Below are 25108 nucleotides of genomic sequence, written 5' to 3'. Positions count from 1 at the left end.
TATCATCGTGTCTGATAAATTGACTTAAACCCAGCCTGCGCCTGTGTTCGGAAGTCCAGTAGGTATGTGGAGTGCATTAAAGGTGCAGTCCCGCCATAGTTTGCCCTTTTAATGTGGATCTTGGCTGTCATGCACATTTATATGATGGGTTTCTCCCACCGCAGGCTTCACGGCCTCCCCAAGGCATGTGTCTCTTTCCCCATCCTTACAGAGAAGGAAAAAATGATTTGATTCCCTGCTGGTTTTGTACGTTTGCCCGCTGACAAAGACATGATCAGTCTATAATTTTAATGGTAGGTTTATTTGAACAGTGAGTTACTGAATTACAAAAGAATCCAGAATAACGCATTTCAAATAAATTATAAATTGATTTGCATTTTACTCTGTGAAACAAGTATTTGATCCCCTATCAATCTGCAAGATGTCTGGCTCCTGGGTGTCTTTTATACAGGTAATGAGCTGAGATTAGGAGCTCTCTTTTAAAGGGAGGTCTCCTAATCTCAGTATGTTGCCTGTATAAAAGACACCTGTCCACAGAAGCAATCAATCCGATTCAAAAGTCTCCACTAGAGCCAAGACCGAAGAGCTGTCCAAGAATGTCAGGGACAAGATTGTAGACCTACACAAGGCTGGAATGGGCTACAAGACCATCGACCCAACAACATACATTCAACGTGCAAAAAAAAATGTAGTATTGGATTTAGGAAACTATACGTTATACCATTGTTAGAAAACCAAGGTTGCATGTTAAATGTATAACGGATAATTGAATGGACAAGAAAACTGAAGAAATCACAGATTTAACTACACATTGTACAGGGCCCGCCAAGCTCTGTCTCCAGCAGAAGCTTACTGGTGTTTGACCTTCATAATGTACAGTGAAGCCTCTGCCAGACATTGAATATTTTGTGCTTAATCTACATGAACTGTGGTATTTTGTGCACCATAGTAATGCTTTTTAGGGAATCTGTAGGAATGTGTAGGATTACCTATTCACACAATATATATAAAATTATATATTAATGTGTGACCCATCATTTAGTCTGAATAAAACAGAAATAGAAGAAATCGGAAACAATACATTTTTTTCTTAAAATAACTCGGACACAGCTACAGAAAATTACTCAATATATATTTTCCCGTGTACTCGAAATAACACAACAGATAATTTGTCACCAAAACAGTATATTTTATATACGTTAACACTAATTCCGACGGCAGCCACCGAAACCAAAACCACTCACCGGAGGTGGAATAAAAATGATCAGGAAAGACTAAGGGATCTCGAAGCTTGTAAGAAAGAAGAGCGAGAGATGAGATATGATAGAAATATTTAATATAACATAAAAGAAGGGATGTTTAAAAGAGAAATGTTAGAACAAGAGGTCATAATAAGTCAGAGGCGTAAATATATAGTAAGGAAGCTCAGCAGAGGCGGTAGAGGCTAATACATCGAGGGAATTTAAAAAAGCATGCGAAAGCCATAAAGCTGTCCTGGATCTAAGACAAGACCGCGCGATTAAGATCTGAGTCTTTACAAACTGCGGGAAGCATCACTGGGTGAACAGCTTCATCTATGTGATTTGTGGTTGGCAAAGCGGACCCAGGATGCCAACCACGTGTTGGTAAGGTTGGGTCCTCTCCCGCAGTGAGCGGGGCAGACAATCTGCTCCTTAGCCCCTTGGTAGCCACGTTCGGCATCTGCGGTGGAAGTTTTCTGTGTTTAAGTGCACTTGCGAGTCTTCCCGCGTTTACAGCTGCAAATCGGCCGCAGATCCAGAAAACAACAGCTTCTCTCACAATAACACAATAAAAATCCATCGAAAGTAAAAATATCTGACGCTTCCTTTAGGCAGCAGCCGGCTCAGGTATCGGGCAGCTGGCTACCATAGTAAAGCATCATGGAGGATAAAGTATCCGAGACAGCACGCCGCCATCTAATACGCAGCGAGATCCACTGCTGGACATAACACACGTAGGGATCGGCGACTGTGACGCGACCCGTCTCCTGAACCTTCCACAGTACAAACACCCCAAAAGAAGCCATTAACTGTAAGCTTGCGAGCCGGGCTCTCTCCACCTAATGTATCGGTTTGTCTCAGGCTGTCAATTCTAGTCCAGTCATACCCCTTGAATTTATGTATTGTATTATGCGCTGTGTAGATTGGTGTAATAATAATTTATACTTTGTCCTGAATTACACAAAATGGACCACAGCGCCGAACACCCTGGGCCAGAAAGATGAGGTGGGTGATGGGAGTTGTGGAAATTAGTATCGCCTGCCTAGATTGTTTTTTTAGTATAATGATTGAATTTAACCCCTTCTAAATTATGCCTACCCTGCAATATTTCTATGTATGTATGTGTATATATATATATATATATATTACATTTAGTAATGGGCGGTGTCTTTTATATAATTGTACGATGACGTGTTATGCATGATCTAATCTTATCGTGAAAAAAATATATAGGTGTCTCTAGGTAAAGTGCAAACAGCTTATATGGTCGTTGCCACACCTGGGAAGCCTCAGGGTTTTTGCCCCAATCTCAGGGTGACGGGGCAGATTCTCAGGGCCATTAGATGTTCTAATAGCGCACTGCATACAATCTTCACCATGGACTATTTTTAGGGTCAGCTCACTTATGGTTGTCATATAAAACACTCCTCGCACTCAATGAGTAAAAGTGCACGTACTCGGTGGCTTCCTCAGCAAGATGAAATAAGCGGTTAAAACAATCGGTAAGGCGTTATTTACAAACACGGACACACGCTTTCAAGTCGGAATATTACCTAAACGCTAAGGGCCAACCGTGCATTACCCATGGGTGACTGGGCCAGCTTAGTGATAACCCGCCGCTTCTCTCAGGGTTATATTTTTTTGTCCCGCTGTGTGCTGCTCATGTCAAGCTCCGCCCACTTTAGTGTATACAGCGTCTGGGAGCCAGAGCGACAGAAGCAGGTAATGTAAAGGGACCGGGCATGCAGGAAATGGCGCGGGCCTACAACCCAGGCTGCACTACAACTCCCAGCATCCCAGTCCAGCCTCTGCCCAAGGATAACGAGAATTGTAGCCTGGGTGCCAGATACTTACGGCAGTAATAAACCTATCTGCGTAATCCGATGTCAGGGTGTTGCATGGGCTTTAACCACTTGTTATGCAAATAAGACCCCTTCTTCCATTTAGTCTGCCCGTTTCCTCCTGTGCTTGGTCTCGTCTTAGATTCAGGATAGCTTTATGCCTCTCCCTTGCATGCTTAACTCGCTATAGCCTCTACCATTTCTGAGGAGAGGCTGTTCCACTTACCTACAACCCTCTCAGTTTAGCCAGCTGCCTATACACTGCTATTTTTGTTGTAGGCTTGGTGGGTCACTTTCAATAGCTGACTAGGTTTAAAAAAAAAAACCAAATATAGATAAGGACAGGAATGTTAAGTAAAATATGTATGCGTAGGAGTGAAAAATACCTCCCAGATTTAACCTTTTCCCACAAATGAATGGCAGCGTGCTGTAAGGATCCAGTTCCAAGGTCTGCGTGTACACAAATGTTTATTGCTAAGTTGCGCATGTGTCTTCCAACTACCCAAATTCTTACCGTTGTTTCAAATATTTGATCATGCGCAGACCCACCAACGATTCAGGAGCCCAGATAGGTGTTAGGGTGTGTGAAAAGAGGAGGGCGAAGGCCAGAGACATGACCTCCTGTGCACCCTATCCTGTCTAATGCGTTTTTATAGCATTTGAAGAAGATGTATCAAAATAATGATCAAAATAAAAATACTATCAAATACAGCTGCTGTGTGTTACGTTAAAAACAGTAAGTTACAAGAAAAGGCACTTAAATTATTAAAGTATTTATACTTTTTTGAGATATATACAATATACCTAATTATTATACCCAGTAACATAGGGCGGCACGTTTGGTGGTCGCCAGTCCCCCACGGTGGCAGGTTGCGGTCTCCTGCAATCGAGGCCTTCGGTGTCCTGTTGCGCAATAGGCCGGTTACAAGGGAGATCTTTGATCTTCCCAACTGGCCTATTTATGCTATGAGGCCATGCGGGCTCAGCACAGCTTCCATAGCTTTTAAGACAGAGTGAGCCTTTAAGACACAGAATGCTGTGATATGACATCATTTCCATATCTGGGAACTTCTGGGCTCCGGCTACCCGGAGCCTACGCTTGCAGGACGCAGCCAGGACTGCACACTTACATTGGCGGGCGGTCCCGCTGACTCCTTCCTATTCTACACTTCTGTGATCATATACAAGGCTCCCAATTGGTGCTTTTGCTGCCAGTATGTAATGAGTGACATCCCTGCTTGAATGCAGGTGACTCCATGAGGACCAATATTAGAGCCGTTTGGTTAATACATTTGAAGAGTCACTATGTAGAATCTGTCCAAAAAAAAATAAACAGCTCATTGTGCATTTTATGTATTTATTTTTGGTCGCATGGCAGTAGGCAGCCACAGTAGACTGCTTGCTCCATGCTGTGATTGCTGCTTTTAGATACCAATCAATTAATTTGTATTATTTTTTTTAATTATTCTTGAGGCTGCTTATCATTCTCTGAGGCTGCAACCTCACAGCTCCAGCTGACCTCTGTGTTCAGGTGATTCTTGCCGCTGACTGGCTGCTTGAAGGACAGGAAGCGTTCACCAAGCCAGTTCTGGAAGTGAATATATCACATGCATGGAGTAGTGTTTGGCCGAACGCATCTCCTGATGAGGTGGGTGATGAGGAAAGGGGCAAATGGGTATGGGCGCAATCAGCAGAACCCGCCATATGCTGGACACCATAACAATTGAAATGTATTGCATTAAAGTGCCTATGATGGCTGGATTGTCCATTTAAGAACTTGCCTTGCTTTAGAATAAGAAAGTAATCCGTACCGATTGAAGACTGCCACCTGAAACCTATTTTGTATTAATTAGTGGAAAATTATTACGCAAGCAGTCGCAACGCAGCTGAAAACCGCGCCATTTATCAGGACCTGTCAGCCTCCCGGTACCAGCTGTGTAATACATTTAACCCCAGTCATTCATTTTTACAGTCGTTAATTTGTGTTCTACGCATTTCATCAACTCCATTGACTTTAGCACAAAAATACAAGTTGTTATTGTTTGAATGAATAAATAGGCGTCTAACATTTTCCATTAATACCCGCCTCGCAGCTAGATCTTCCATTTGTATAAATAGCTCTGGCTCAGCTCTGTTTTGTAGAGGGAAATAAAACATGTTGTCTGTCACTAAGCATGGACTGAATTTGCCGACTGCGTTTCCATACTTCTGATAGCAAAGTCCCTTTCCTTTGATCGCGGACCAAAAAGCTGCCTGGTCGTCTCCAAAGAGAAAGTTAACATTAATTTATATGGGTCAAGCAGTAAAGCAGCTCAAATGGAGACCACTGTCCTGTCCCAAACACATACACAGAAAGCTAAATGTTATTTATCGTTTTATATAGTGCCGTCATATTCTGCAGCGCTGTGCAACGGCACATAGAACACCCATAACAGGAGGGCATAATAAATCCAGTACCGGTGTAAATGCTCCCTCTGGGTACCCATTACGTGAAACTGAGTTTCTTTTAGAAATGATGCTTCTACTCGTATTCTGTTACTCCCATGTGCCTTCTGTCAGTCGTCGGGAACCACAGGTCTTGGACCAGCTATCTTGAGCTTGGCAGACCACGTACATAATGGTGTAACCATCAGGAGGCTTTGTGCTCACCGGCATTCCCATCTCCCATATGAGAGATCAGCGGGACCGACCGCTGATGTCAGTGTGCAGCCCTGGCCGCTTTCTGCAAGCGAAGGTTCCAGGTAGCCGGAGCCCACTGGTTCATGACACAACTGAGGCCTGTCAGGCAATTAAGGGCCTTTACATACCGGGGTGCTCCCAGGCGTCCTTGCTGGATCATTGCACTTCCTGACCCTGTAGTACTGCAAGTTTATTGCTTGTTTTGTGTATTTTTTGGTTTTGACCCCTGGCTTTGGACTTTGACTACGTTCCTGTTTTTGCCCTTGTACCTCACCTGGTCGTGGTTATCCAGATTTTGATCGTTGGCTGTGATTATTCTTTGGATTACCCTTTACCGTGACCTTGTTTGCCAGTCTCACCAGTATGTCCGCTGGCAGCCTCCCCAGTCTGTCCGCTGCCAGTCTCCTATCCGCTGCCTGTTCCCTGCCCTGTGCCTGCTGATGGCTCCTATGAAGAAGCCCAAGGCTGCAGCAGACAGAAGAGGCATGATTTTATTACATTACATTTATTAGTACAGCGCCACCAGATTCAGTAATGTCCTTAAATTAGAGAGCAGCTACTTTTTCATAAGATATGTTATTTTGAAGAATTTATATGGAAGTAAAGGTTAGTCCCGAGTTGGTAGGAACACACGAGACAAGCAGAGTCAAGTTGATGACTTTATTGGCTAACTGAGTGGAAGCTTTCAAGACCACTCAGAGGTCTCTTTATGAGAGGTCTTAAAGCAGGCATGTCCAAACTTTTTTCGAAGAGTGCCAGATTTGATGAAGTGAACATGTACGAGGGCCGAACATTTCGCCTGACATTCTTTGAACCATTAAAATTAAATGCAAATTAACTATTTTATGCAAAGTTTATTGAAAACGGCATACTTTTCATTTTGTGACTTGGATGACAAATCTAAACAGGTGTTAAATCACTCTGCCTTTAATATCAAAAAACAGATCTATATTTGGGCAACTTATCTGTGGGGTCTTATCAGTCCGGAACACGGGCCGCAATTGGCCCTCAGGCCGGACTTTGGACATGCCTGTCTTAAAGGTTCCATTCTAAATCTACTCAGACAATAAAGTTATCAGCTTGACTCTACTTGTCTCCCATATTTAAGTCCTCACTGTGGACGTGACACAGAAAACACTAAGAAAAAGCGATTCCCTTCAGATGTTACAATCCCATTAAAATAAAACTTTTCGTTATTGAGTGCAGAGAGAAAAATCTCTATTGGAAACCAGACATATGATTGAGGTAAGCCACAGTTCTGCTTGGCGCAAATTATGGTTGAAAAATATTCCTATCACAAAGGTCACTCTTGCTCTGGATAAATGGTTCTCCTTGAATCATTGCCTATGTGAACACCGTTCTCCTGAGCACCGTGCCAAGCCATACCAAGCGTATATAGATTGGATACTTGCGTTAGTTATATAATCAAGTCATCTGGAGCAAGCAAATCTATTTTATTCTAAAAAGATTATCAAATTTCTGTATGTTCAACACATAAATATAAGTTAGGATGACCATTTCCTTTATTAACAAAGTCTGCCCCAGCACTTTAAAAAGACTGCATAGATCAGTGGTTCTCAACCTTCCTAATGCCGCGACCCTTTTATACAGTTCCTCATGTTGTGGTGACCCCCAACCATAAAATTATGTAATTATATATTGTGAAATATGTGTTTTCCGATGGTCTTAGGTCGCGACCCACAGGTTGAGAACCGCTGGCATAGACCTTCAGTACTCGAAAGATGTGTGACTCTAGAAGAATTACGGGGTATTAAAATGATCTATGCACGTAGTAGCCATATGTTTAGACGTAGCTTTAGGGGGCCCTTGCTTCCTAGAAGCTGCAGGTGATAGGGATGCATTGGGCACCTGAGTGTCTCCTAGTGCCCCCTTAAAGACAGACGTAGGCAGGACGGAGGTCTTGTTTAAAACCGAAAGGGATTTATCACCTAAAGTGATTGATTACAGGTTCAACTTATCAGCTGCACTATGCGTTACGATCCAATCCAAGTAAGCTTTTCCCGCAAGAAGCCTTCTGGTTGTCCCTGAATAATGTATTGTTTAATAACTTCCGCGGTTCAGGTGAAAACTGTTAGGGTTGGCGTTCATAATGTACAGTTGATGAGTTAAAACTGCAAACTCCTACTATAGTGAATGCTCGGAATTTCATCAAACAGCTCCCTGCCAGCCAATCAAAGAGTTAATTAAAGCAAATTTCTCATATTATCCAAATAGTTACCTTGTGCCCTATATCCATCTGATAAGCTTAACCCCCATTACCCTAATAACTGTTTTTTTCGTAACAGTTAACTCTATAATTCCATGCAATTAGCCACTTAATGCACAGCTCTGCTAAGATAGAAAATGAACAAATAAATAACTAACAATACAATCTAAGAAAACTGGGGGGGGGGTACAATATAAGCCAATTATAGAAGGTACGTTTTAATTGGACAAGAATAACAGATTTACCAAAGTAATATTTGGGTTAACGTTTACTCTGTTGAATAAATAATCGGTAATCATCTACTGTTACCATCACTTTGCTGCATCCATCATGAGATAACCAGTTCTTTTGATTGCTAAAAGATGGCTTCATTCGGGTGGAAGCGGAAGATCGGTGAGAAAGTATCGAAGGTGACCAGACACCGGTTTGAAGAGGACGCAGCGGAGGCAGCGACAGAAGGCGATGATGCGGATTGGCTGAATGCCGCAAAACGCAAAAAAGGGACACTGCTTGAGGATAACGGCGAGAAAAGCAAACGCTTAAGGCAAGAAGGGATTATCCTGGCTGAAAATGGAAGGTACCATTTCATAGTTTTTATGTCTGGAAAAATAAGTACCGTTTTTACCTATATGAAATGTAAAAAAAATAACTACAAATATTATGTAATCTTTTTTTATCCCCATTTTTGAGAATGAAAAACATTTAGATCATCATTTTAGATTTAAAGGGGAAAGTTCGTAAAAGGTAATTCCCCTTGAACATAAAAGCCAGCGCTGTATATAGTTTTTTTATACTATATGGACAAGAGTATTGGGACACCTGACCATTACACCAAGAGGGACCTTTATGACATTGAATTCAAAATACATAGACATTAATATTAATATTCTAATCAGAACAGCCAGTGTAAAGTTATTTACGTATTAATGTCAGAACCTAAAACTACAGTCTACTGCAAAAGGGACGGAACTTTACCTATAGCTACACTAGTTTTACGAGCTGGTTTCTCAGTGCTGCCACCTACTGGCCAGAGTGGCTATGTACAAAGGACTTTATGGAAAAAATGTTTTTGGTAGGAATAGCAAAGGAATCCTTTTAATTTACTAAATTAAGGTAGGGTTGTTTACGCCAGCACCATAATATTTTATTATTTGCAAATTAATGAAAATCATGGGTATACTATATATACTGTACACAATTGTACCCACATATTACACAGAAAGTAAAAATAATTTAAAAAAATTAACACGAAGGTTAGGTAGACATAAAACAATTTACTAGTCGTAAGGGGGACATTACTAGTCCACTGAACTGTTTATTCCAGCTTTTGGAAATCTGAGAATATAAGACTCAACAGGTGGAATTTGGTATTAATGATACAGTTTCTCAAGGTAACTCTGAAATAAGGGATAATCACTTTTTTCAGATTTTGAATCCTTTGACTTCAAATTATAGACTTATTGCACTTATTGCAATAATACTTAATAATTAATAATTCATTAATTTACAGTTGATATAAACACAAGAATCAGATGCTGAGTTTGACCACATGGGGGCGCCAGAATTCTTTAGAAAACTTTTCGGCAAGATTCATGCTTTGTGGAAGATGGAAGGCAGAATAATAAAAAAAAAAGAATGAATGAAATGTTACATTTAATCTAACACTGCTTGTAATCTTGCCTGTATATTAACAACATATATTTTTTTTTATCTTTTTTTGTAAGATTAACGTTACTGGGCCAAGGATATCAAAACAGTTAAATAACGAACATTAAACTGGTTAACATAGACTACCTGGGTATGGATGATAAGTGACTGGTTTGAGGCTCAAACTCACCTCTCTATATCTCATTGTCATGGATTTGGGCAAAGTTGCCACGACTCTTGGTTCAGTAAATAGGAACCACTGGAAGTGCGCCGAGTCTTGCTGCGTTTTCCCATGGGGTTGCTTTCAGCAGTTATCCTGGCCATTGGCCCCGAAGACCACTAAGCAGTGAGCTATCTTTTTCTTACTACATTTTTGGGGCTGTAATGGGCCACCATTTTTTTTTACATATATAGCACTCCAGTTGTTTGTGGTTGCTGCAGGATACAGTGTTATTCTCACCCCTGCAATGTCAGTGGTACAGTAGAACAACCTTTCCTGTGATCATAGTGTTTGCTAGCACTTTGGCTTTTTTTCTGATGTATAGGTCAAACAGGCTACTTCCATTTAAACCCTAAAAATAAAAGCCAAGTCCTCCCAAATATATGTTTACTCCTTCTCCTCTGCTGCGAGTAGGTTTATGCAGGTTTGCGCAGAATGTCCAGAAAACAGGCACAGGTCTCAGCAAAAGCACCCAACGGATAAAAATAATAAGTACGGAAAGGGTTAACTGCCAGTGATACTTTTAAAGTTTAACTTTAAGTTAAACGCATATCGGAGCCTATTTTACATGATTTTTATTGCACGCAAACCAGCATGGAGTACGCATATTAAAGTACTTTAATTAACTAAAGCTGCTGAAAGTCTAAATATCTGTGGAATCCCAATAAATTTGCATGGGGAACCACACAAAAAAATGAAAGGGATCCCTCGGCTTCGGCTATCATATGCATTAAAGACATATGATGGCCAGAGTGTCCCTTTAAGTAGACACAGGAGAAAATCGCAAATTGTTAAAAAATATAAAATAGACCCCAATATGCCTTACATTTGTTTTAAAAACAAATTGTGGACAAGACAGTCTATTTACGAGGATATACATTTTTGATGTGCGAGTGAACTGTACTTGAGACCAACTTTACTTTTCACCAGGTCACTGTGAACTGCAGAGATGCAGCGTCAAGACCGTAGATACTAAGAGTGTGAGAAACGTTCTCTCAACGAGCCGTAACAAATGGATTTCTGAGAACAGACAAATACTGCATTGAGATCCACTCACGGCTGTGTTTGTTGCATTCTTCTAAAGCCCTGATTCTCTCCGTTCATTAGATTTTTTATTTAGCGGAACTAAATACACGTAACAGGCATATATAGCAGCTTTCTTATGTGACCTAACAATTCATAAACAGAAAATCACTAAGACATACTAATGGTTCTTTAATCAGCCATTTACAGAAACACTAATTTATACATACTTAAAGATGTCCAAAAATGAGTTACCCGTATTCCAACAGCACGTTCCAGGATGGCATACCATAAAAAAATTCTAATTCAAACAAGTAATGTGACATTGGCATATATGATATCGGCAAAAAAATATATAAATTGAAGAATAATTTCAGTGAAAGGTGTAACAGGTGCTACTTGGGGAAAAGGTTAAGAAACAAAGATCTAAAGAGGACTCGGTGACTTAATTTTCACCCTCCTATCTCTGAATCCTCAAACACCAGATTATATCAGATTATATTACAGGGAATGGTTTGCTTCCAAAGTAACATTTTTGTCTTCAATCAAAGGCAATACCTGTTATCGGACAAACATTGGAAAAGGAGTAGTGTGACATAAGTCACGTCCTACCAAAGCCTTCATCTTCTCTTGGACCAATATTGTGATCTCCATTTGCCTTATTAAATTAGAGACTGCACACTCTTCAGCACTATTCTGCTATGGCTGGAGTCTTTATTGGCTTTTTTTATTGGCTTTTATTGGCCCTTTGCTGTTACCCAGAGACCCGTAATCGACGTGTTGATAACAAGAGGAAAGTTACTGATTTGTTTTGGGTTTTTTTACGGTTGCTTGTTATTCCTTATCTTGGAGGCGTCTTGTATGTGTTTATTGTGCTCTGTGCCGGAGCATTAACCGAAGGGGAAACCACAGAATCAAATAATCACCAATTTTATGCCGATCATGACTTGTCACTTTTTACTTTCTTATTTCCATCTGTTTTTGTTTTTTGTGGATCTGACCCTTCCCTCTTGTGAGTTGCGTAAATTCTAAGGATGATAAATGCTTTTTAAAGCGCTCTGTGTAAGTGGATTCCAAGAATATTCTTTTATCAATTAAGTGTGTCTGCAGTCCACACTATGGCTAGAAAATCTATAGATTAAAAGTTATATTTATAGAGTACCCACTCATGATACTCTTTGTGAAGCCGAAGGCTGATGAGTGCCACTTGCTTCTGATTAAATGACTGTTCACCTATACATTGGGATGCCACTTTATAGATAAAATTTGTCCTAATTTTTCAAAGAGGTGCTTGTGTCAGGTTCTGTATCACAATTATATTACATTTAAAGGGACAGGTCCTCTGGTGCTAGTTGAAGTTTACGGTACGCTGGCTTTTCTTTCAATAGAATTTGATGCGCATTCTGTAATAGTCATGTATTTTTTTATTTTGCTCAAGTGCTCCCCCAGTGGTCATTCTCTGCTACAACCCCTTGTGCAGCTGCACTGGATCTGGAGCAGAGAACTGTGGTCTTGTAGAGTGGGGGCCCTGCGAGTGCAGCACTCTGTCTGATGATATCACTCGCAAAACAGGAAATCCCATCAAAATGATTCAAATGCTTCATAATGATTCAGAAGATTTGACTGTGAATGAATATTATTTCCAAGGACAGGAGTCTCAGTCGGAGTATTGTCCACTAAAAACAGGGACATCTGGCCACTTTGTTTATGTGTTTGTAGAAACAAAACTAACGTTTTTAGCCTTCAAAGATTACACTAATTAATGAGTCACAGAAACCTGGCAGTGGCAGCAGACCTTAGGGTTCAAGAAAGACAGGTCCTACTAGCAATGCCTTGTTAGTATGTCGATGAGACACATAACTCATTGACGGTAGAAATCTATTCAAGAAGATCTCTCATTTCTAACTATTACATCATACAGTCCTGAATAATGATTAAACCCGCATAATGGCGTTTACCAATTATAATAACCAACCTGGAACCCTTCTGGTTTTGCCCAAAGACTCAGGAAATCGGAACTCGTTTAAGGGTCTCTAGGCAAATGTTTTCAATGAAATCCACTTATTGGAAAATAAGTACAAGCTATAGGCATTTTATGAAATCCATTTGTTTCAATTATGTAGGTGAAGCTTCCCTTTAGTCCCGAAACATACATGATTTAAGGATTTAGTCCTTAAATTATTCACCATTAGTTAGACTAGAACAGGAACAATGCTTTCAAATTACATTTTTGTATTAAATACAAAAAAATTCAGAAAACACTGTCTGCTTGCTTGTATATTTAAACAATTTTGCTTACAGGTATATTGACAATCAAATAACTAGAAGGTATTAGCTACAGTATAAATGATCCAACAAATCAGCCAACCAGTCCCTGTCTTCGTCTTTGTTTCTGTGTGTAAAGTGCAACGGATTTTAAGAGCGACAGAACTGTTAAATAGGCAGATATCTAAAAAAAATATTTTAACCTGGAAACACCACTCTTTTAAAATACGTTCCTGCTAGGTAACTGGGGCTCTTCACTGTGCTTGTGCGATTTTGCTCCCTGTGCTTTTCTTAGTAGGTCCCTGTTGTGAGCCAATCATTGATTAGGGGAGGGACCAAATAACTACAGAGTGTTTCACAGAACACTCTACAAAGCTGCAGAGAGGTTTACATGTAGAAAAAAGTTATTGTTTTATGTTTTTTTTTCACTTCAATGAAAGGGTTATAGACAAGTGGAACAGTCTTCCAGCAAAAGGGGTAGGCGCTAATACAGTGAGGGAATTTAAACATGCATGGGATAGGCTTATGGGGATACCTGGGAACTCTCCGGGTTTGACCCAACGATTGCCTGGTGAGCACTGCTTCTTCGGTTCTCTGGGTCTTGACACGCCCCGCATCCCGCCCATTTTTCCTTTAAATGGGGGTGTTTCCCACCGGCCAACGTCAGAGTGGCGCCCCGCAGGAGAAGGCTCCGGGTAGCCGGAGCCCAGAAGTTCCCAGGTATGCTTATGGCTATCCTGAGTCTAGATGGGCTGAATGGATCATTGCATGTAGCGAGCGATCATTGCATGGAACAGGCACAATGGCTGCCTGCTACTATGCCAAAAAAAGTGCTAACAGGTTGCCAGCCACATCCAGCCACCCCCGCCTGTAGATAAAATCAATAAAATAAATGACAAATAAGAAAAATAAGAAAAAATACACCCTAAACGTACATAATATTTTTTTTTAGAAATGGGCTAATGACTCTCTGTGGATTACAGCTCCAATCACTCCAAACAATCCTAAGGAACATGGAAAGATTGGCTGGGGAAAAAGCAAAGAAAATTTAACGTCTCCCTTTTGTTAGAGATTTGTGACCAAATGGTTGTGTGCAAAGTGCCGAAAGGCTCCTAATGAAATACTCTGGGTTTTCTTCTTTCCAAAAACATATGCTTTTGTGGGGGTATTCTGAGCTGGCGGGCTGCTAAACACCCCCAAATGAGACATAGACATCACAAAATAAAATCTGAACATTTCAAGTTTGGGAAAGTTTATGGGATGTTACATTTTGTGCCCCATAACTTCCAAAACCCTCCAAAAACCTATACATGTTGGATATTTCTGCAATCAGGGGTTGCTGGTTTGAGGACAATTATCATAGAAAAAAAGTAAAAAAAATGTTTTTTTAAATATTCATGTACTTTCATGTATTATTCATACTAAATGTTGGACTATAGTACACAGATAAAAACTGTACTAAAAGAAAGTTCTGTCTGTCCAAATTATAATTTACAAAGAACTAACTAAAAGTTTTTGTGTACAAAACACCCTCAGTAAAGAATGGGTTAAAGCCAAGACTACATCAGTTGCATTATGTTTGGCTGCTTTGGATATTCTAATATGGGATATAGTAAAGTTTATTCAGTACTACAAGGAAATTGAAAGCATGCTTCCATAATTTAAAGCACTCTTTTGTGCATGTGTTCCATTGTTCAGCCAAAAAAAAAGAAACAAACAAAAAAAAGTATTTATAAGACTTTGGTTTTAACTGGCAAAACGTCTTGTTTTGTTTCTGGCATCATTCATAGAAAGTGCTTTTCTGTAACAATGTAGCTTAGTCATCGCGTACGACAAAATCCTCCATTGTAAAATGTAAAAGTACGCAGATATCATGATTTTCAGTAAACTGTTGTGCTCAGGATGTATTTGAATTTGGGTAAAATGCATATTTCATGCATCTGTGTTAAAAAAAAAAAAAAATCACAAAAAATTAGATTCCAGACAGGCATAAATCAGGGGTCCACAAATTTGTTTTGGATCTTGTAGCCAGCCAAAAAATTTAGGAGCCAACTTTTTCTTCCCCAATCATGTTTTTATTTTCATAAATTACCCACTGGTCTAAAGTTAAAGGGTGTTCATTGGGGCAATATGACATAAAACACCCCTTTCCTCAGTGCTGCGCCACAGTTAACCTCGTCATGACGAGGGTAATTTTATACCATAACCGCTCAAGCTTGTATGTTTAACCATTATTCCTCTTTTTTGTGTTTCAGTAAAGATTACATTATTTTCAGGTTTCATATAAAACATTACATTGCATTTATTTATATAGCGCCAGCAGATTCGGTAGCGCTGTTTCAATAAAATAATTGAGTAAATGAGTCGATCAGTAAAATAATTTAAAGTCACACACAAAAGGAGACGATGGTCCTGCTCTTGTGAGCTTACATTCAAGTCGTTGGTTGAGGGGATGTGAAACAGTAGGACAGGACTGCTTGGATGGGGATGAGTTGTAGACGTTGTTGATCGTTTAGATGACTTGATTAGGATGATGACTGAGAGTGTTAGAAAGAAAAGTTGTACGCTTCTCAAAAAAGGTGGGTTTTTAGTGTGAGTGTGCATGTGTGTGTTAATGTGTTTGTGTTAGAGTGAGTGTGTGTGCTAGCGTGTATGTTACTAGGTTAGGACAAGGGAAGGGAACTCAGCTGTGCCTGTCCACCCTCACTTGTCTATACTGCCGGGAAATGGAAGCTCGATGGGGTCACGTGATGTGACGGGATTCGATTTTGTGGCTGGCTTCTGTGTGTATGGAGCGGATATGTCGAGCCCGGCCATGTTTTATACCATATAGAAAACAGGCTAGACAGCTGAATATTATTGAATTAATTAATTAGTACACAAAAACTTGTGCGCTTTCAAGCCTCTAACTTTAGGTGAATAAGTCACGGTTGATTTGTACTCATTTTATATTTTTTATAAATATAGGGCTCACTATTAATAGTTCGATCAGAGTTAATCGATGTTTTTAAGTCGGCCTTACCATGCCAGTGTTTAAAGCAGCAAGTGTTTTCAGACCATAGAATGTGAATGGTAGGTTTATATCTTGCCTTTCCCATATATTGAATTAATTCCAATGTTCTGGCATAATTAATGTCTGCTTCTTTCGTACACAGATTTAGTTCAGTGATAAGAAACACATTTTGATTTCCCGTCCCTTACAATACCGGTCAAGAAAAATTAAGTTTTTTTTTATAAAACAAATGTGATTTCCCAGATTTTAAAATAATTGTGTGCAATTATTTCTATAAAACACGAATGTTGGCAATAGTAAAAGCGCTGGATTCAGATTTTGGTTTTACTATTATGTTGAATTTTGGGAATTGTGCGATTGAAATTCCATAATTTGATTCTGTTCTACCTGGGATAATCATATACTGTGATTGGTCTCACGCTATCCCTTTGTTTGTGGGCTGAAAGGTTTATAAACATGGGGATAAATACCATGGAATCCTTTCTTATACATTCTGCACGGGACAATGAAGAAAATTGTGATTTGCTGCATTTGTCTCTAAAAAAAAAGTTTTTTTTCCTTGCTCTATATTCACAAAATACTGGTTCTTTACTAGTTTTGGTACATAATTATTTTTGTATTATCCACGGCTACATATGTGAACCTCCAATTACAGCGCCCGATTTGCACAGCCACGTAAATGAGAAAACTGGCAATATGTTCATACATCATGACTTCAAAGTTCAAAGATCTGCCTCAAAATGCTAATTGCTTAAATTACAGAATTCTCACTGAAAACCTGTTGTTCTTCCTGTTCTAGCCATTTGAATATGTTTCCAAGTGTTATAAGGCATCTGAGGATAAATGTGTCTGTTAAAATGGAGAAAATACTAATATCCAAAATCTTCAATTAAGTGAAATAATTAACACTGTATTCGTTCTACTGCCACTTGAGCTAGCAAAGTCATGGTGACTTAGTACGCTTTCAGCACATCAGACGCACAAATCATGTTTAAGAGCTACAACACGTTAATGAATGTAGTCTAATTAAAACAACAATATAGTACATTCAGATGATTGTCAAGTTGTCTTTAACCCCTTAAGCACCAAGGCTATTTTAGGCTACGGAACCAGAGCATTTTTTCATGCTTTTGCTATGTCTCCTTTAGTGAACCCACACTTTTTTAAACCATTTTGATATATAGTGGCAAGTAAATGAACCTTTTCAGAATGACCCGGTTTTCTGCATTAATTGGTAATAAAAGGTGATCTGAGTGACAAATATAGACAAACACAATGTGCTTAAGCTAACAACACACAAACAATGATAATCTTTGATGTCCTTATTGAACATAGTAGAAGTATTATTAAACACTCATCTACAGACACCAGACAAGACCAGAAGGCTTGTTTTTCCCTCAGAAATCCCATGGTGTTGCCACAACCACAAGGGATTCTGTGTAGGCGCATGCAATTATCACATTTTACCTCTATATCCACTTTATACACGGATCCCTTGAAAGTAATTGCCCGCTTTACAGGACAGCCTTTAGACAAAACTCGGGTAAGAGGTGCAATAGCCAGATCACCGCTCATCAGTGGCGTCGCTACAGGGGGGCAAGGGGGGGCAATTGCCCCCCCTAGGTTAATCCTTGCCCCCCTGTTGCCCCCCTGCCGAAATTGGAATAAAGTCGCAATGCGACTTTAAATCCCGTCTTTTTTTTTTTTTTAATGTGGAGGAGAGAGAGGGTGCGGCCCGCGTAAGATCGGCAGCCAGGGCAACCGATCTTACTTGGGCCGCACCTCGAGCCCTGCTACTTACCTGTGGGAGGGTCTTCTGTACTGCATAGAGGAAGCGGAAGCTAGCAGAGAACGCAGAGGGAGGCCGCGCCCCCTGCTGAAGTCTGTCAGCGGCATCGAGGAGCTGCAGTGCAGGTAAGGGGGTGGGGAGGGTGTTTGAATGGGTCTGGGTGATTGAGGGAATGAATCTGAATGAATGAGTATATGAATGAATGTGTGTGTGTGTGTGTGTGTGTGATAGCATGGATGTGTAAGTGCTGGAACCTTGGCATGATGGAACTGTGATTGCTGTTAGCAATCACACTCCTATCATGCCAAGTCAGCCAGTACATGCTGAAACCTAGCCAGCTGCCCCCCTTGTGTATTGATGCTGCCAGCAGTATGGGGTCTGCACAACACTTACAGCCACCCTGTACCAGCATGTACTGGCTGACTTGGCATGATAGGAGTGTGATTGCTAACAGCAATCACAGTCCCATCATGCCTAGGTTCCAGCATTTACTGGTTGGATGTGTAAGTGCTGGAACCTAGGCATGATAAGACTTTGATTGCTGTTAGCAATCACACTCCTATCATGCCAAGTCAGCCAGTACATGCTGAAACCTAGCTAGCTGTCCCCTTGTGTATTGATGCTGCCAGCAGTATGGGGTCTGCACATCACTTACAGCCACCCTGTACCAGCATGTAGTGGCTGACTTGGCATGATAGGAGTGTGATTGCTAACAGCAATCACAGTCCCATCATGCCTAGTTCCAGCATTTACTGGTTGGATGTGTAAGTGTTGGAACCTAGGCATAATGGGACTTTGATTGCTGTTAGCAATCACACTCCTATCATGCCAAGTCAGCCAGGACATGCTGAAACCTAGCTAGCTGCCCCCTTGTGTATTGATGCTGCCAGCAGTATGGGGTCTACACATCACTTACAGCCACCCTGTACCATCATGTACTGGCTGACCTGGCATGATAGGAGTGTGATTGCTAACAGCAATCACAGCAAGCACAGTCCCATCTTGCCTAGGTACCAGCATTTACTGGTTGCCTTGGTATGATAGGAGTGTGATTGCTGTGTGGGCAGTGTGGACGCAACTTGTGATCTATGCCTGTAATTTAGGGGGTTTTAAATATACCTTTTAATGACGTGTTTTTATGTGAATTCCAGTTGATCTATGCCTGCAAAGCTGGGTTTTTGCGTTATTCTGTAGAGCCATATCTATATATTTCCATACATTATTTATGTATACCTGCAAATACAGTGTTTGTATGTCTTATTCAATTGATTAATACCTGCAATGCTGTTTCCATGTATTTATTTGATCTATACCTGCAAATACAGGATTTGTATGTCTGATTCTGTTTATTTGATATATACCTTCAGTGCTGAGATCACAAGTGAATATCAGTTGATCTATACATGTAAAGCTTGGTTTGTGTGTTAATGTGTTGATCTATACCTGCTATCGGCAACTGGGGCTAATATTAATATATATATGGGCAGCAGAGGCATCAATACACAAGGGGCAAAAACACTAAGGGGGGTATAAACGACAATGCAGTGTGAAAAATCCATCCTGATGTAGACGTCTGTGACGTAGATTGTGTCCTGCTGTTTGTGTGTTTTTGGTTATCAGTGTAGCAGAGCCTGTCCTCGGGTGTGTGTGTATAGGTGTTGGTGTGGCAGAGCCTGTCCTGGTGTGTGTTTGGGTGTTGGTGTGGCAGAGCCTGTCCTGGTGTGTGTGTTCAGTTGTCAGTGTGGCAGAGCCTGTCCTAGGGTGTGTGTTTGGGTGTGGGTGTGGCAGAGCCTGTCCTGATGTGTGTGGGTGTCTGTGTCGCAGAGCCTGTCCTGGTGTGTGTGTCTGGGTGTCGGTGTGACAGAGCCTGTTTTGGTGTGTGTTTGGTCATCTGTTTCCTGGCACTTAACTTACAGTAGGAATTATTTAATTTATATTTATCCAGAGATAAAATGCCCTCCTGAAGTTGTAGTGACTTCAGGGGACAAAACGTTCAAGGCCGTGAAATCATTTAGTGGAAAAGTTATTTATTGTGTTATAATATTTATTTCAAGGTCGCACTCAATTGTGGCTTCAGGCTTCCCATGTTGAATGATCAAGTATTATTTTAGCCCAATAACAAAAGTATAATTCCATAGCACATTACTTTTGGAAATTATGAATGCCCCCCCAGTTTAACTGTGGTATCTTGTGTGCCCCCCCTATATATTGTTTCTAGAGTCGCCACTGCCGCTCATGGACAGCTGTTTCGTCCTTAATGGGACTAATGGTATTTCTTATTGAACATACCAATTCACAGAGCTGGTGGAAACAGTAAGTGAACCTTTAGATTTCATAACTGTCCGAACCCTCTTTGGTAGCAGTGACCTCAGACAAGCATTCATGGGGAACTTTGGACTATAGCTACCTTGAGGTCATTCCTTAGCAACTGGAACGGGCTAAGGTCTGGGCTCTGACTGGGCCACTTCAAAAGGTGGAATTTTTTTTATAACCATTCTGTGGTAGATTTACTTTGATGGATCGTTGGCATGATGCACTACACAACTTCTACTGAGCTTCAGCTGACGGACAGCTACCCTGACATTGTCCTGTATGATACCTTGATAAAATTCATTGTCCCCTCTATGATGACAAGCTGTCCAGGCACTGAGACAGCAAAGCAGCCCCAAATCATAATGCTTCCTCCACCATTAGCATGATGTTTTCATGCGGGTACGCGGTGCCCTTTTTTCCGAACAATTTAACCTTAGTTATTAAAACAGCTTTCCAGTCGAGGTGCTCTTTGACAAACTTCAGAAGAACAGCGATCTTAAATTGGAGAGCGGTGGCTTCCTCTGTGGTGTCCTGCCGTGGACTCTACGTCTGTTCAATGTTTTTCATATGGCAGACTCATGAACAGAGATGTTCATTACAGTACTGTAAATAGTAAAGATTACTTTACATAATCATAATGTAAATGAAGATTATTGATTTTATCCCAATAACTTTCCTGAATCTGCAGACTTGATATTTTTGGTGACTTTCCGTGCTCAGATGCCACACTGAGCTGTTTCAGCTGTAACTTCCAAACTTCACTGAAGGCAGTGACCCCGGCACGTCAATGAATGCACGGAATCCGGAAGTAATTGTTCAGCTGACGTCAGACGCCACAACACGGAAGACAAGTAGATGGCGCCAAACATTTAAAAGGACCTTCACTACAGAGAAAATACTACTCCTGATGAAGCCTTATATGGCGAAACGCGTTGAGTGACTTTTCAAGGACTTTTTATGATATAATTTTATTTTATCAGTACTTTTATTTGCATTACAACTTTTTATGTTATTTTAAATACTTTTTAAAGCTGCAGCTGATATGGATCCAGCTGGCTGCTAATTAAGAATAAATATATATTTTTTTTTATATACCTTATATGTGAATAGTGGTTGATTTTTAGACACCACACACACATTGGTATCTCATCATTGGACTCTTCAAAGCAGAAGGAAATACAGACGCGACCAGATCACCATCAGAGATTACGGGCATCTTGACACTTATTTAAGTGTAAGTATATTTCCACTTGTTGCGTATTTAGCGGCATATACACAACACACTATTGGATTCTTTTCTGGTTTGTCTTCTCGGTTTATATCCCGGCATAAGGACCTCAAGGCCCTCTCTATGACGCACTGAACTCCATCAATACATTGTGAGTGGGAAATCTGCAATACGCAGGGCATAACACACTGTTTTACTCCTACACTATATATTTTTTCTTTGTTTTATTTTTATTGAATGGAACACACGAGCGCCCCCTAGTGGACTTTTTGCTGTTTCAGCTGTAGTCAGAGTGTCAGACATGAAGATTAAGACTGAACCATTCTGTTGTTTACCCCAAGGCTGTATGATAAGGAGTGATGGGGTTTTATCTCTTAGATTGCATGAAGATAACACAGCTAGAAGTTCATCTATCTGGAAATAGATATAAGAATTCCACACTTTCCCATTAACTGTTGAAAATTCTTACTGTTGGGCTGTATGAGAAATTGGCCAATCAGGGGGGAAAGGGGGCAACTACCCCCTGGGCAGGTCCAAATTTCTTCAAAGATGGCAGGAACACAGCGGAGGGATGGGAGGGAATGGGGTGTGAGATTTCATGTGAGGTATAATCAGTGTCATATGGTGAGGTGTGATGATAGAGTGAGGCACAGACTTCTATAGATATCACACACTGCACATTTAAGGCACCATATCCCGCAGCGTCAGAGGCAAACATGTCTCTGGCGTTGAGTCCGATTTTTGTACCATTCTAGGGTTGAGCCCCTCATTGCTCGCAACTTGGAAACACCACAGTCCTGGAGACATTATTCAAAGTACAGATGACCAAGCAGGAGGACGGGATTATTATTAAAGAATATGTTGCAGGTTTCAGTGACTATGCCAGACATCGGACAGGGGGCAGGAACTATACGAGGAACGTTCCAGCAATCCAGAGAAAGAGATTCTCCAAGATACCGCCATGCACCGAAATCTGGCTACTAAATCATTGGTGACTGTTTGCTGGGTTTTATTAGAATATCCTGCCAAAAAGTATACTTTTCACCTCCATATGCATACGGTTTATGGTCTGCAGCACATATGCACCAGTTCCGTTATGCAGGCAAATTTCAACAACTGTATATGGATATTTCCCTGAGCACATAAGAATTAAATTTATGGTGTTAAATGTATTCATTGAGTTTCCAAACCACCTTTGACTATTTGAAAAATAAATTTTTTTTTATTCCGATATCCTGGACTTTTTTTTCCTATTCAATTATTTTCTCAATTCCTTTACCTCGGTGCACTGCAGATACTCACCTTAATTAATCATTTGAAAGGTCTCACCTACAGCACCATGGCCAGTTAAGGAAATTAGTTTCCTAAGGTTAAAGCAATCACAGAAATGTGTCACGCCTGAAGCAATCACACAAATGTATCACACTAAGCAGCCTCTATTAACATCTCTGATGACTTGGGGTAACACGTGTTGGATTTCTATAAGGGGCAGAAAGGGATCATCACTGAAAATCCAAAATAACCTCAGAATGGAGAAATGGCATAAACATATAAAATGCTCATTTAGCCTAAATAGCTGTCTAAACCTGGGTTTAGGAAAGAGGTGGTTGTATGCAATATTTATATGCATGCCTTCCAACTTCAGATGCACGCTGGCAGATGCTTAGGGCCACAGGTTAACTGACATTTAGCTTGCTGGCACCTGCAAACATTTTATGTTAACCTTGCAGTGCTTAGGCAATAATAGCCATATTGGCCTATGAAATATACAATATCTTGTAGGATAATGAGCCATCAAGCCAGAAGTGATGGGGCCAAGGCATGTGTCTTAGGTTTAAAACAAAATCCAAAACAGTGACATTTGCTGTGCTTTGAGATCTTTGGTTGTGTTCTTTGGTAACAGAGAAAATCTAGCGTTGATGTTGTATTTGGGCTTAGCCTGCGTTTGTGTTCAGCCCCGTCATTTACAAATTTGAATTAACAATCTATTTGGTGAGGAGTAAAAAATGAGCATTCCCTCCAATCCCTACAAGGAGGAACATGAGGGGGCTTAAAGTGTCCACTTTTTAAATTTGCATAGGAAACAGGGATACATATCTCCCATCCATAAACATCCCTTATTACCTTGTTTCCTCCTGCCCTGTTTCACCTATTTCATGCCTCCAAAGGTCAAAATGGAAACAAATCCAGAGCTGGTTCAATGGGTTTTTATTGTCTAGTGAAAATGTAGATAGGGCTAGCATGGACCAGTGAACTTTTGTGGTTAGCAAGAATGGTCATGAGAGCCGTGGCTCTCAAAAGCAGGTACACAATTGGGCAAAAGGTTCCACTTAAGTAAATGTGTATTATAATCAAGGGCGAACGATAACCAGACGGCCCTGGCATTTTAACGTGGTGGGCGTTTGATGAAGTCAGTTTAGCCAACAGCTTGATATTGTTGGCCACACACTATACTTTTTTCTGCTCACGTAGCGTGCAGCCGGGTGTATGCAGCCAGGCAGCAGCAGTATGAGGTGATGTTGATAAGATTTAGCATTATTATGGAATTTAACCCCTTCTTACATGTGAAGTGTGCATGTAGATATGTGTATATATTTACTAAGGGGGGTGGGGACTTTTTAGAAACTTTTTTAGTTTTCATTAAATTCAGTGTTTGGATTGGCATACATGGGGATATAATGGGGCGTGTGTACTAAAAATGTATGGATATTTCACTTCGTGGTTCCTGTCCTCTCTGAAACATTAAAATCATTTATCATTTAGAAATTTTAGAACCTTTCAGGTTCAGCACGTGCGATATCTAAATGTTTTATATCCTTCACTGTTCACCAGCCCATGTAAAGGCATTACATTGGCCAACACATGGACAGCATCTAGCAGATACTTCATAACTTTGGACCACAGTCAATGTATTGATAAATACATTGATACATTCTCTGAATTATTAAACTACTGGAGTGTAGTCAGTAACTCATATCCACTGACTTCCCATTAAAGTAACGGAGCACTCAACTTGTAAAGATTGTGCTGCTCTGCAAGTTCCCTAGTGGATATGGTTAGTCCTCCGTATTTTGGCATCCATGAGTTGCCCCATGTTTTATTCCAGCTCAGAGACTGATTTTATCCCTATTTCCTCACATTTCATTTTCACAGGGTCATTTTTAAAAAGCGATCACTTTGGGGTTAATTTGTAAAGAGGAGGTAAAGTCTGCTCAGCAAATGTGCTAATTTTGCCACCTAATGCCACAAACACCAGCTTTCCTGAATTAAAATAGCCCCGGAGTTACACAGACTGATCAGGAGAAACTAAACTAAAAACCTTAGTTATGGTAACAGTTGTTTGTTAATCTGTTTAAATATATGCATGGTGTCCATAGTATGCCCATCATCTCTTGTCTCTGCCCAAGTTTTTGATTCTTTAATATTTGTGTTCTAAAACAGCCTTTACTTTAGATTTACAATACAATTAGAATTCATATTTTTGGGAGTATCTCTTTGTTTTGCTGATTGTGACATATTTATAGTCCTTTATTCCTTGCGATATAAATAAAAAATAAAAAAAGCATTTATAATCTTCTGTACCAACCCACAGAAATGACATCATTGTATCTTAATATCTCAC

The 25108-nt window shown here is 40.4% G+C and overlaps 1 protein-coding gene across 1 annotated transcript in view; it reads left to right on the top strand.

Moving 5' to 3' along the window:
* Positions 1 to 8350: 8350 nt before the first annotated feature.
* Positions 8351 to 25108, top strand: part of LOC149283788 (tetratricopeptide repeat protein 33-like) — a 134593-nt gene continuing 117835 nt past the window's right edge. Inside the window, exon 1 of the mRNA XM_089497334.1 lies at positions 8351 to 8565. Within this exon, the coding sequence (XP_089353460.1) occupies positions 8351 to 8565 (215 nt within the window). The remainder of the gene's footprint in view (positions 8566 to 25108) is intronic.

The sequence above is a fragment of the Sceloporus occidentalis genome, unplaced genomic scaffold, assembly GCF_023333645.1.
Source record: "Sceloporus occidentalis isolate IW3139 unplaced genomic scaffold, rSceOcc1.0.p SCAF_101, whole genome shotgun sequence".
Lineage (NCBI taxonomy): Eukaryota > Metazoa > Chordata > Lepidosauria > Squamata > Phrynosomatidae > Sceloporus > Sceloporus occidentalis.
The sequence above is the reverse complement of the archived record's forward strand: the minus strand, read 5'-3'. Positions and strand labels throughout refer to the sequence as shown.